This window comes from Saccoglossus kowalevskii, chromosome 12, assembly GCF_978046115.1.
Source record: "Saccoglossus kowalevskii chromosome 12, keSacKowa6.1, whole genome shotgun sequence".
Lineage (NCBI taxonomy): Eukaryota > Metazoa > Hemichordata > Enteropneusta > Harrimaniidae > Saccoglossus > Saccoglossus kowalevskii.
In genome coordinates, this window is record NC_140652.1 from 7,810,812 (window position 1) to 7,824,497 (window position 13,686).

Genomic DNA, 13,686 nt, shown 5'->3' on the forward strand with positions numbered 1-13,686 from the left:
CCCCTAGCACCACTTCAACAGCATCAGTTCTCAGAACAAATGTACGATTAAAGTCTGGCAATTTAAGGATTGGGGGATTGCTAAGAGCATGTTTTAGTTGTTCAAAGGCGAGCTGATGAACCTTCTCCCAAATTACTTTTTTCGGCAGACCTTTTCGGGTTAGATCGTACAAAGGAGCAGCGATAGCTGTGAAATTGGGTACAAATTTGCGATAATATCCCGCATATCCTAGCAGGGCCCTTACTTGGGTAACTGTTTCTGGTCTTCGCGCATTTTGCATGGCATTGATTTTACTGGGCATGGTCCGCAACTCACCATGCCTACGACGTGGCCGACAAATTCAAGTTGAGAAAAACCAATATAACATGTTGATGGTTTAACTGTTAAACCAGCCTCTTGAAGACGCTGTAGAACCTCAACAAGGGTGCATACATGATCTTCCCATAGTTTATTGTATATCAATATATCGTCTACCAGATTGACGACCTTTCCATGCATACCCCCGAGAATAACCCTCATCATTCTCGAGAACGTACTGGGACTATTGACCAAGCCAAAGGGCATAACCCTATACTGGAACAACCCAAGTGGAGTGAGAAAAGCAGTTTTAGGTTTTGACCCAGGGGTCAAGGGTATTTGCCAAAAACCCTTGGTCAAGTCAAGTTTTGTCAAGTATCGACCCTCAGCAAGATTGGAGAATAACTCCTCAGGGTTAGGCATTGGTTCGGCATCGAAGACTGTTATTTGATTAAGACGACGGAAGTCTGTACAAAAACGAATCTTTCCGTCTTTTTTCTTAATCAAGACAATAGGAGCAGCATAGGGTGAATCTGACCGTTCTATGATGCCCATCTTTAACATATCTTCCACTTCCTTAATGACCAACTTCTGGGTTGCGAAGGGGTTTGCATATGCCTTGCACTTGATTGGTTGATCTGTCGTCAACTTTATATCATGGCACCCAACCTTCGACTGTCCAGGCAAGTCTGTTAAAGTTTTTGTAAACTTTCTCAAAATTAATTTGATTTCCATTACCTGACTCTCCAAGAGATCTGGGCCTAAGTGCACATCTTCAATTGTCTCCTCCCCTAAAAGGGGCACAAATTCTATTATGTCAGGAGACCGACATTCAGGACCATCCTCTCTCTGATCATCTGGTGGGGTTACAACCATGCCAGTAGATACGCATGTTAATAGCCCTGCAGTACCCACTTGTGAATGTGTGATAGAATCTTTCTCACAGTTGTCAAAACTCCTTCTTTCCTCATACTTTTTTAACATGTTGATATGATACAACTTCAGTTTACCATTTTTGTCTATGCGATAGTCCACCTGCCCTACCCGCTCTTTAATTTTATATGGACCTTGCCATTGCATACGCAGTTTGTCTGCAGAGGTGGGTAGCAAAAGCAAAACCTGGTCACCAACTTCGAACTTCCGAGGTTTAGTTTTTTTGTCGAAATGCGATCTATACCTCTCACTTGACTTTGTTAGTTCCTGCTGTGCTATCTGACAAGTAGTTTCTAATCGATTTCTCAGATTAAGCACATACTCATAGGTATTGAGGACTTCAGGACTGGTAGCCTCCCCTGTCCACAATTCTCTAAGTATGGTCATAGGGCCTCTTACGGTCCTGCCATACAATAGTTCGAAGGGGGAAAAGCCTAAACTAGCCTGAGGAGCCTCGCGGTACGCAAACAACAAAGGTGCTATATACCGATCCCAATCTTTCGGGCGTTCACTACACGTGCGCTTGAGCATGCCCTTTAAAGTGGAGTTAAAACGCTCTACAAGGCCATTGCATTGAGGGTGGTATGGAGTAGTGGTTAGCTGCTTGATTGACAACAGCCTACTGACCTCCCTCATCACATCACTCACAAACTGTGTACCCTGGTCTGTAAGTACTTGTTCTGGAAATCCTACTCTACAATATATAGTGAATAATGCCTCAGCTACAACTTCTGTTGAAATCCGTTTCAGATGTGAAGCCTCTGGGTAACGAGTTGCGTAATCGACCACAGTTAAGATATATTGATGACCCTTTGTAGTGGCTGGTTTGATGGGCCCTACAAGATCCATCGCCACCCTTTTAAATGGTACATCTATTAATGGCATTGTACCAAGAGGGACCTTCCCTATTTTCCCTTTTGGGATGGTACGTTGACAAATGTCGCATGATCTTTTAATTTATTCATGCATTGCTGGCCAATAAAACTGGGTAAAAATCTTAATCATAGTTTTCTGGGTACCCAAATGGCCTGCAAGGATTGAGTCATGCCCCAGCTTCATAACTTCCAGACGAAAAGCTGATGGCACCACCAGTTGTTTAAAAGTCCTCCCAAATTCTAATGACGGAGAGTGGAAATGACGATACAACAATCCTTTTTTAAAAAGGAAACAACAGATATTTGAAGTGCCTGTATTGATTTCCACTCCCTTCGTAGCCAATTCCCGGGCTCGCTTCAAAGTTGGATCACGTTTTTGTGTTGCTTTTAACTCTTCTGTCGTGACCAATGTATTATTTGGGCGTGTTAGGACCTTAAGAGGTGCCTTGAGTTTGTCCCCACCCCAAAACTGGGACCTTGTCAAAACGCCCTGCACCGCATCAATCGAGTTACTCTTTTCTGGGGTTTGGGTAGAATATTCAGTTCTTATCTCCCCACAAGTTAGGATTTCCCTGCGATTAACACCATGATCAGTAAGGGCATGTGACCTTATTTCCATCTCGCTCTGGCTCCGACCATTGTCGGGGCTCTGGCTCCGACCATTGTCGGGGCTCTGGCTCCGACCATTGTCGGGGCTCTGGCTCCGACCATTGTCGGGGCTCTGGCTCCGACCATTGTCGGGGCTCTGGCTCCGACCATTGTCGGGGCTCTGGCTCCGACCATTGTCGGGGCTCTGGCTCCGACCATTGTCGGGGCTCTGGCTCCGACCATTGTCGGGGCTCTGGCTCCGACCATTGTCGGGGCTCTGGCTCCGACCATTGTCGGGGCTCTGGCTCCGACCATTGTCGGGGCTCTGGCTCCGACCATTGTCGGGGCTCTGGCTCCGACCATTGTCGGGGCTCTGGCTCCGACCATTGTCGGGGCTCTGGCTCCGACCATTGTCGGGGCTCTGGCTCCGACCATTGTCGGGGCTCTGGCTCCGACCATTGTCGGGGCTCTGGCTCTGACCATTGCACGCCTTACCTTGGACACCCGGCCTTATGGGGGCATGAAACTGCCTCCCTGCCTTATTGTGTCTCTGTAACTCTGACACTGTTTCATTACATGGGGTTCCTCTATACAAATAACGATTGTTCACCATGTTCGACCTCCCTCCATCTTGACCTAGGTCGGGGTTAAAGGGTTCCCTAGCGCCCTCTATGTTACCGATAACCAGGTCCCATATTGGAGATTTGAAACAGAGTGCTCTCACAGGTCCAGTGTAGTAAGGCGTTTGGACTTCCAACTCTGCTATACCTGTTCTAATTCTAGAACCGTCAATTAGTATGCAAGTGCCCTCCTCATCACTCATTTGCGATGGGTGCACCAAACTGGTTCGTACTGTTACCCCACTACAACCAGTGTCACGGAGAACACTCACCTTATGACCATTCACTGTGCCCACTGCAATAGGCATGGATATAGTCTCAGCCACCTCACTGATACCAATCCCCATCATAGCAGGCACAGGCAGAACCTTATCTCCAATTTTAGTCATTTGCATCTGTTTGCTCTCGGTGATCAGCACTGAGGTACTTGCCCTATTAGCCACAGTAGATTTGTCAGATGAGGCATTAAGGACGCTACGAGTATTCATGCATGCCCCAACTGTCAATATGTTGCCTTTAGCATCACGTGTTGACCAGCATTTAGTCTTCATGTGCCCCAGCTTACCACACCGATGGCATACTGGTTTACATTTTGACTGTTGACCCCCTGTCGCTTCTAAGCCCTGTGCACGACTGGGTAACTGACTAGTATTTTTGGATGGTTTTTCTACACGCGGTGTTTTATGGTTCATACCAGTGTAGTGTCGACTTTCATCACGACGATCAACACAGGTAGCCATCTCACCCACAGTATTGCACGCATGCTCTCTGACATGCATCACAACTTCATAACTGCAAGTGGACAGGTATTGCTCCTGTGCAATTAAATCTATTAATGCCTCCGCTGTATTTTCAATGCCAGACAGTTCAACCCATCGTGCCAAATAATGTTTTAGCCTAACGACAAATTGGGTAGCCGTTTCAAACTTAGCAGGTCTAGATTGTCTAAATTTCTCCCTATACCCTTCCTCGGTAAGATTGTATGCTTTTAGCATAGCGCATTTCACACTCGCCCAATCCTTAGTCTGCTCAACATCCAATGCATTATATATAGCCAACGCCTTCCCCGACAACTGCCCACTAAATGCGACCCCCCCATACATCTTGGCTCCATTGGCAATTATTAGCAAATATTTCAAAACGCCTTATATACACATCCATGTCATCTCCTTGCACAAAATCAGGAGGGGCTTTAATTTTAATTGAAAAGGGAGAGGTTTTGGATTCAGATGTAGATTGTCCCGTTTTGAACATTTCCATTTTTAGCCTTGTCAGTTCCAGTTCTTTTTCGACCAAACGCGCTTGGCTTTCTCTTTCAGCCAAACGTTCCTTGTGGTCCCTTTCTCTTTGAGCCAAACGTTCAGTTCGTTCTTGGTCTTGCATTTGTTTAAATGTAGAACGGACATATTTATCTAAATCTGCCCCCTGATAACCCAATTCCTCGCCCTGTTTAATTTCGCCGACAGTACTAGGAGCAATGTCCCGAAATGAAGGCGATAGTATTCTACCCCGTCCCTTTGGCGTTGTGATAACGTTTGTTGCCATAATGTACACTTATTATTAAATCGCTATTCACAATGTGCCCGTGTGAGACTGGTCGGGGAATCAATCGCGTAAGCTGGCAGGTTTTAAGTTAAAATGATTTTCCTCGCACCGATAATTATCTGCTTAACAATATTTGTTTTGTTTTATCATAAAGCAGATCCCACTTCTGACACCATTTGTCACGGGGTAGGCTAGCATCCGACCACAAAGTGATAAGAGGCACGCCTTCACCTCGTGTTGTGGGTTCTTTGACACCCTACTGATTGAAATATCGAAAATAAGCCAGCTAATGCCTGGATTGTTCCCTGTACAACTTATTGTAGTACCAGACCCACTCGCACACAATTAAATGCACAGTAATATCGTAAAGGATGGTTTAATTGTACAACCGGTTATGATACACAGAATTCGCTGATATGAATCAACGTAACAAAGATATAGGTCGCTGTACAATAGGAAAAATTAACACGCATGTCAGGGCAGGATAAAGCAGTGGCGTCCCATGAATAACCAGTTTACTCAACCCGAAACCGGGATGATTCACAATAGGCAATGCACCTTTTACGTATGGAACGACGCCGCTACTTAACTGCGCCGACGTGCGTGCGAAACGTTGAAGCAGGAAACGGGCTGTCACAAAATACAATTAAACTAATACTGTTACAATTTCAAATAAGAATACAATAATTTAACCACTAAATTAGCCAAATAGTTACCCAAAATACATTCAAAACACAGCCAATGGTCTCTAGCCTAATGTGCGTGTAATGAGCGTGATAATTACCGGCTTCTGTCGGGTTATAGTAGAAACGTTGCTACATGTAGATTCAGTTCGATACTCAGGCCTGGTTTCTCGTAGGATACCTTGTAGGATTCGTGTCGAACACAAAAGTTCCGTGGAACAGCACGTAGAAAAGGAGCCCAGTCTTCCACTGTATCTACACAACGTCCGTCGACTAAGCGAGTAGCTTGCACACCACGTGGGGATGAACTAACTCTCCCCGTTCACTCGCAACACAAGGCTGGCTCCGGTTGCTGTCGCTGCCTCAGTTCTTAATGTTCTCTCCCGCGGCTGCGTCTACCTTGACCTTTTATAACGTCCCCCACCTGGAATCATTGTCATGGCAACTGAACATAGTTGGAATCTGCTTACACAATACACTGGTGCTATCATTCTTGGTAGTCACTTAACCGGTGTTTGTAATCAATAGCCGGCACACGTATGGCACGCGTCTCTTTATGAATGGAGTTTTGGGGTGTGTAAGTGTTTCAAAGTCTACTAGCTCGGCTGTGAAATAATCCTACCTCTGGCTGTATTTTAATATACCTTTTCTCCAAACCCTAAATTTAACCCGGCATGTATACCATCACGAACCTTGTGACAATCATTTCATCATAAGAGGGCGCTGTTTTATCTGCCTTTTTATCGACGTGTTCCTGGATTACGTCGGCATTGTCTTACAAATTGAATGAATAATAATGGTTTAATCAGTCGTTCAACAATACAAAATGAATAGTTGTCATAATATAGTATGTCTGTTTTATTGTACATTGCTACATTTTAAATAGCATTAAATGGAAATCTCCATTATTCGGATATCATAACACACTACACGCATTGAACCAACTTGTTGGGCAGCAGGAAATAATACAGCCGATTTCGTAATTGAAATAACATCGTCATATAATTGACTGGTATACGTCTACAATCTTGACACATTAGAAACCACTCGTTGAATGTCACTTTATGATCGAATCCAAACTCACAGACCTCATGTTTCAATGTACTAGTACTTTTCGTTCCTTTTATTTTATTTTCCGATTCCAGCCTAGCCACGCCTCGTAAATAATCATAGCGAGGCCCATAAATCGTAATGTGTCATTACATCCATCATATCGCAGTGATCGGTGATCGTCACAACATACAGTGTAAACATCGATGAACTTTGATTGCCCCATATGCCCGCATTTCTAATGGAAATGCTCAACCCGATAACATCTTGAAATTATTATAGTAATAAGACTGGTATCATTTTAATTGACGATGACGTCACTGACACACACACGACCGCTATAATTTTTGATACACGAGGTATTTATATTGACATAGAAAAGATAGGTTAATTAGACCCCCCATCACTTTGTTGTCAAATAGGCCAATGAAGATAGTACGTACGATTATTCTCGCAAAAGAAATATTCGAATTATATTATTGTGCGTTTTTTTTTTAATTTCTCGAATTTTTCATGTTAAGTGTTTTTATGGTTATTATTATAATTTATAATTTACCCAACAGAAGAATGTACATGCATTATGACGTACTATTGTCTGTTACTGTCAACAATATGTTAATTTTTGATATTTCGGTGCACGAAAGATTCTGTCAAATAAATGATGTAAAAGGGCAAATACCAGGAACTTATATTAGTATATTGCAACAATGATATCTGCAATAGCTTTTCGTTCTAGGCTAATGCCCATTTTGAATCGAAAATATGTCAAAATACATATGTTCCACTTTATTTTTCAAATTTTCAACTAGCCAGTCATATTAAATATTGGCTTTCCTGGCTTTCACCATAGACCTTAGAAAACAGGGCTATGCTTTCACCCAAGGAAGTATTGCATATCTAGAAAGTTTCGATATTTATTTATTTATTTTCCTATTTGGCTTGTGTTCAAACATGCATGGCTGGATATTTTAATTGTCGTGAACAATAAATTTAAGTTATTTGTTCCATATAGGTTGAATATGACAAAGGAAACAATGCACAAACGATACCACGTTTGTATCTAACTGTAGTCTTCGCAACTTTCATTTATTTCGCCCACCAAAATATTATTGTATTATATTACTTTTTAAAAGCACAAGTCACCAACAAAAATTAAATATGATGGAATGTTTCTGCCATGGAAACCAATTGTAAACTATTCAAAAAACGCATTTTTGATCAATTTTCGAGGTCGTTTTGTCGGTGACCATATATTATTATTTCAGAACTTACAGTTATTATAATAACCCAGCCAATCTTTCTGGATCACGAGGATTTCTGACTATTTTTTTTAATTGCACCAATTCCCGCATAAGTGTCTAAACTGCAACTTTGAAAAGAACGTTTTGGTTAAAACTGTTGTTTGGTAAAACATTTATTGAAGAAAAAACATCCAGGAGTCGGATGCAATCTTTAATTAAAGTGGGAGGGTCGTCACCAGTGCACGCGCGGAAATTATGTCCGAAGCGACGAAAACAACATACGCTAACACCGCGAAGGCTCATGGGTAGACACTTGTAAACAATTACACGCTATGGCCATTTGACGCATGCGCAGGTGACGACTACCCCGTTTTAAGGTACTAAAATTGATTGATGTGTATTATCAAATCCTATGGTTGCTTTATGCTGCCTATACCAAATATGTAAAAACATTGATTGGAATCCCATGGTAATTTGCTTACATACAGCAGACGAGTTTGTTTTAGCCTGATATTCAATACTTCGTAATGTCTCAACTGGTTCGTCAACACATGTATCAAACATTTGACCTTGTTTATGTTTAAAATCAGTCAAATTACCTGGAAATTCAGACTCAATCCCGTATTCTTGTATTTTTCGCCGAAGCACTGATCGGAAATGTTCGTATAGGAGCGAATCGGCTCGGTTCCATTGACGAATCTTGTTCTTCAATTCTGTTGATAGTTTATTGTCCTTCGATTTATTTTTACGAGCATTTTTTGCGACGTACAAAATGTCTTTCATGTCCCAACAGAGAAGATTCTTCAGTATAATTAAAGATTCGTCGAAATACTCCAAAATCAAGACCAAGTCGAATTCACTGTCTATTTTTTGAATCGTTTCATTGATGCGTGTCTCGTTGTCCATTTGAAGCGGTGGAAGACCAAGATAGTAAAACTGGTTGTTACGGACATCAACACCTCCATGCGGCAAAATACTACGAAAATAGTTCGGGTCAGTGAAAAATAGTTCCAAGAAATTAATTTTATTTTTTCCCATGTCCAAATCACCACCAAAATTGAAAAATTCAAACATCGATTCGACCTGTTCGACAGGGTCTCTTAAAATTGTAATGAACAGAGGGCGCCCTCGCATGAAACTCAAAATCGCCGTGCGATTGTATTTCATGTGGACCGAGGCTACGTCATATACATAATTTGCATAATCTCGTATTTTCACGCCCATCGGAGGAAGAAACATCGTTTTGGGACTGGTGGATGTGATGTATGTATCAGGCATGTGACCGTTTCTGGATAATTGTCTGTTGAGAACGAAGGACAGGTTACGTTGGTATCCGTAACGGTTAATGATGGACGATAGCGTGGTGCTGCCGGTCTTGTACGTTTTTATGTACACGATTGAGTCGTAGTCGATACATTCACGTCCAAGCCTCATATCAAATTTGCCATTCGTGATCATTCTGAAATGTAAAAAAATAACAATATATCGTAGTTACCATGTGAGCACATATATTTTCTTGTTATTTAACCAAAACTTCGCTCCTTTTTATCGGATTTATTTCATTATTGTTTATTGTCGAGATTGAATAGATGTAGGTACGTTTCTATATATGTATGCTATTTTCGTGACACAATAAAACGCACTTTGGCCTGTATTCAGCCATTTCTATCCGTTTATATGTGTGTATTCTTCCTGATTGGCTCACTCAAAACACAGTCCCTCCACACTTGAGGGACTGTGCTCAAAACAACCAATCAGATTATTTGGCGCCAAGGATTAAAATTTGTAGATGTGAATCCGGCTGATGGTAACTGATTCTCATAACAAACCACCGGAAGGACGCGGGTCACAATCGGTAACGATCGGGAGGCGTCGGTTAGTTGTGAACCGCCGGTGATTCTGTTTTCACAAGTGAAGTTCTAACAACATTATGAAGGATGAACGAGTGTTAATTAAGTCCTAGCTTATGTTGTGTTCAACTAGCTTTATGGTGTTCGTGTACAACTGAATAAATGCGTGTTCACCATTAGAGCATTGCATATTGGTATACCGTCTACTGTCTGATGTATCTACAGTCTATCTGATGAGATTTAAAGATCCTACTGTTTGTGGCAGTCCCCACACAACTTGAATCAGCGATAATTTAAAGGGCGGCAGTCGTCGTGCCGGGTCCTGTTCGATATGGGACTCATAGCGACGTATACAACGCGCGTAAAATCCATTGTTTATTTACATGAAATTGGAACACGCGCTGCGCGACGACCACAGCGCTTTAATTGAAATTAACTCAAGTCATGTGATTGTAGCCGATATTTGTATATCATACGACATCGCTTTCGTCACAAAACACAGAAAATATAACGATGAGATTTAATTTACAAATACTGCAGAAATAAACATTTATCTGCGGGTACTCAGTGATAGAAACTAACCATGAACTGTGTCACCGAACAAAAAAACATATTTTTTCGTTAAAATAAAGCCGTATATTGAAGAACAGTAGAAACACATCCAGACACGAAAGATGATCAAACGAATAAGAAAAGAAAACGGGCTTCAATGTTACCCCAAATTGCGATAGACCATAATATGCACCATTTCAGTTACATTCCATGCCCTGGATTGGTTGCACTATACAAGACATCCGGGTATTTACAACCCTGATTGACCCAGATCATATATGATTTATATATGGGGTCGAGTTATCTGTGTAGTTAGTATTTATTTTAGCCAGGGTTTAGACAGATCATGGAGCTTATAATATTATAATTAACTAGTTATACTAATCACCTACAATGTATTGTATATTATATTATACCAGTATATTGATGGCGTTAATCCATTGATTTGATTGGTCCAAACACAAAATTTGCATATGCAATCCATGGTATATTGGCTGATAATGCACGGCTAAAGCAAGTGGCCCTGGAACATGAATTGACTACAGGTTTAATACGGAAATACATAAAACCAGTATTATTTGATTTTTAGGGAAATATAGTGGTTGAATTTTAGAAGAATATTAAAAAAAATACTGAATTAAAAACATTTGAAAAGTTATATAACTATAATATTGCTTTTTGTTAATGGTGGGATCCAAGTTGTGAGCGTCGGTCGTTGGGTGATTGTCGTTCGCCACACAAACCTAAACCACCGTCCCTTAACACCGTGAGGTGCCTACACGAACGCCAGAACGCTATGTTCTCAGTGTTGTTACTTTGAGATGGATTGCGAACTTCCAACAAAGAAAACATGATCTTTAAGTACAAGATATAATTGAGGGATTTAATGACATAAAAATGAAAAAAACAAGTCATTGTCAATGACACGTCCCCGTTCCGTTCATATTTGAGTGACATATACATTCAAAGCAGATCATGACCGAAATGCACCTGCATATGTACAACACATTGTGCTAAATCTGAACAAAATCCATCCATGCATGACTGAGATCCGGTTCTGGAATTGTGAAAATACGTGATTTTGATGCATTTTCGGCCTTAAAATGGCCATCATTCCACTATTGTTAAGCAGATCATGAAACAAATGCACATATCTATTTGTGACATGATGTACCATGTGTGTGTAAAGTTTGAACTTGATCAATCCAGACATGTCTTGGATACGGATCCAGAACTGAATTCTTTAACAAAATGGCCGCCAGTCGGCCATTTCGAACATGATGCGAAAAAAAAAAGACGTGCATCAAGGTCCTATTATGTTTAATGTATGTACCAAATTTGAACAAAATCCATCCATGCATAACTGAGATACGGGTCCGGAATGGTGAAAATGTGCGATTTCAATGCATTTTCGGCCTTAAAGCGGCCCCCATTTGGCTATCGTTAATGAGATCATGAAACAAATGCACATACATATTTGTGACATGATGTACCTTGTGTGTGTGAAGTTTGAACTTGATCAATCCAGACATGTGTCGGATACGGATCCAGAACTGAATTCTTTAAAACAAAATGGCCGCCAGTCGGCCATTTCGAACTTGATCCGAAAAAAAAATGACGTGCATCAAGGTCCTATTATGTTTAATGTATGTACCAAATTTGAATGAAATCCGTCCATGCATAACTGAGATCCGGGTCCGGAATGGTGAAAATGTGCGATTTCAATGCATTTTCGGCCTTAAAGCGGCCGCCATTTGGCTATCGTTAATGAGATCATGAAACAAATGCACATACATATTTGTGACATGATGTACCTTGTGTGTGTGAAGTTTGAACTCGATCAATCCAAGCATGTCTCTGATACGAATCCAGAACTGAAATCTTTAAAACAAAATGGCCGCCAGTCGGCCATTCCGAACCCGATCCAAAAAAAAAAATGACGTGCATCAAGGTCCTATTATGTTTAATGTATGTACCAAATTTGAACAAAATCCGTCCATGCATAACTGAGATCCGGGTCCGGAATGGTGAAAATGTGCGATTTTGATGCATTTTCGGCCTTAAAATGGCCGCTATTCGGCTATCGTTAATCAGATCATCAAAAAAATGCATGTGCATATGTCCCATATAATGTGTGATGTATGAGTGAAGTTTGAACTTAATCGGTCCATGCATGTTCGAGATACAGGTGATCACGGACGGACGGACGCACGGACGGACGGACGGACGCACACAGGGCAAAACATAAGTCCCCGTTTTCGGACTGCGTCCGAACGGGGACAAAAAAACTATGAGTCACAGGCAAAAATGTATGCCACCGGTCCGGCAGCGGCAGCTGACAAAATTGCAGTGCACCCGGGTAATTGCCATCTGTTTCAAAAAACACGGGACAACGCAGGATTCGACGACGATATATGGTATTGTAATTCTTCACTATGGGTAAATAAATTACAGGAGATGATGAAGGTAATTTCGAAAGCTACAGATTTGTGCCGAGTGTACACCAACCACTGTATTACTAGAGCGACGGCGTGCAAAGTCTTTCGGCCGGAGTTGAGACAAGGCATATCATGTACGTGTCACAAAAACGATGCGAAAATCCGATCTTACACCATCAAACTTACCCCAGAACAACGACAAAACTTGTCAGTCATACTGTCACAAGACTTTGGTGAGACCAAAGGTATCCAGGTCAGATGTTGGAATTGAGGTCGCTGTGCCGGTCGCCGTACATGATACACCGCGTCCCGCCGCGTACCGCTGAACGTCAAATATCCACAGTTACAAGTAGTATGATGAGTCACAACACCGGTTTATTTCACAACTGTACTTTCAATGGGCAAATTACAGTCCAAATTGTACAAAAACCGGAATGAAAACGTGGAAAATCCGTTGTTAAAATGATCCAAACTGTACACGACCCTGTATTTCAAATCGCGTTGCGCGCCAGTAAAAGGTCAGAAAGGTCATCCTTTGTTATGCTAATTTGTGTGTTTACGCTGCTCTATTCAACGTGGATATGTTTTTTTTTATGTGGAATAAAAATTAGTTTGTATTCGATTTGAACTGTGTTGCGCATGTAATTTTTGTATGCATTCAGCATACAACTACATACTATTCTTATAAATATTCATGTTCAAGGGCCATAATCATGATCTTTTAGGAGATGAAAGTAAACTCTTTTTTTACAAGTTTTATCGAATTGTCAATATACTGGTATAATATTATAGCAATAACCCCCGCCGAAGTTGGGTATACCACTTGATATTGCACAATTCACTCCATGTATGCACTCGCCTGCGGCTCGTGCATATATGTCGTGAATTGTGCAATATCTCGTGGTATACCCGCCTTCGGCGGGGGTTATTGCTTAAATATCCAACGTCTATGATGTCAGGGAGACAGGTGGCTGGCCAAATGACTGATCTTATCTCGTGTTTTTTTCTAAAGTT

At 41.5% G+C, this 13,686-nt stretch overlaps 2 protein-coding genes across 2 annotated transcripts; both read right to left on the reverse strand.

The window, feature by feature from the left end:
• Nucleotides 1-240: 240 nt before the first annotated feature.
• Nucleotides 241-2,115, reverse strand: LOC100374749 (uncharacterized). The gene has a single exon (XM_006824751.2). It carries the CDS (start codon nt 2,113-2,115, stop codon nt 241-243), a length of 1,875 nt encoding a protein of 624 aa, XP_006824814.2.
• Nucleotides 2,116-8,204: 6,089 nt separating this feature from the next.
• On the reverse strand, nt 8,205-9,290 carry LOC146735464 (galactosylceramide sulfotransferase-like). Its single transcript, XM_085505868.1, has one exon. It carries the CDS (start codon nt 9,288-9,290, stop codon nt 8,205-8,207), a length of 1,086 nt encoding a protein of 361 aa, XP_085361994.1.
• Nucleotides 9,291-13,686: the final 4,396 nt, after the last annotated feature.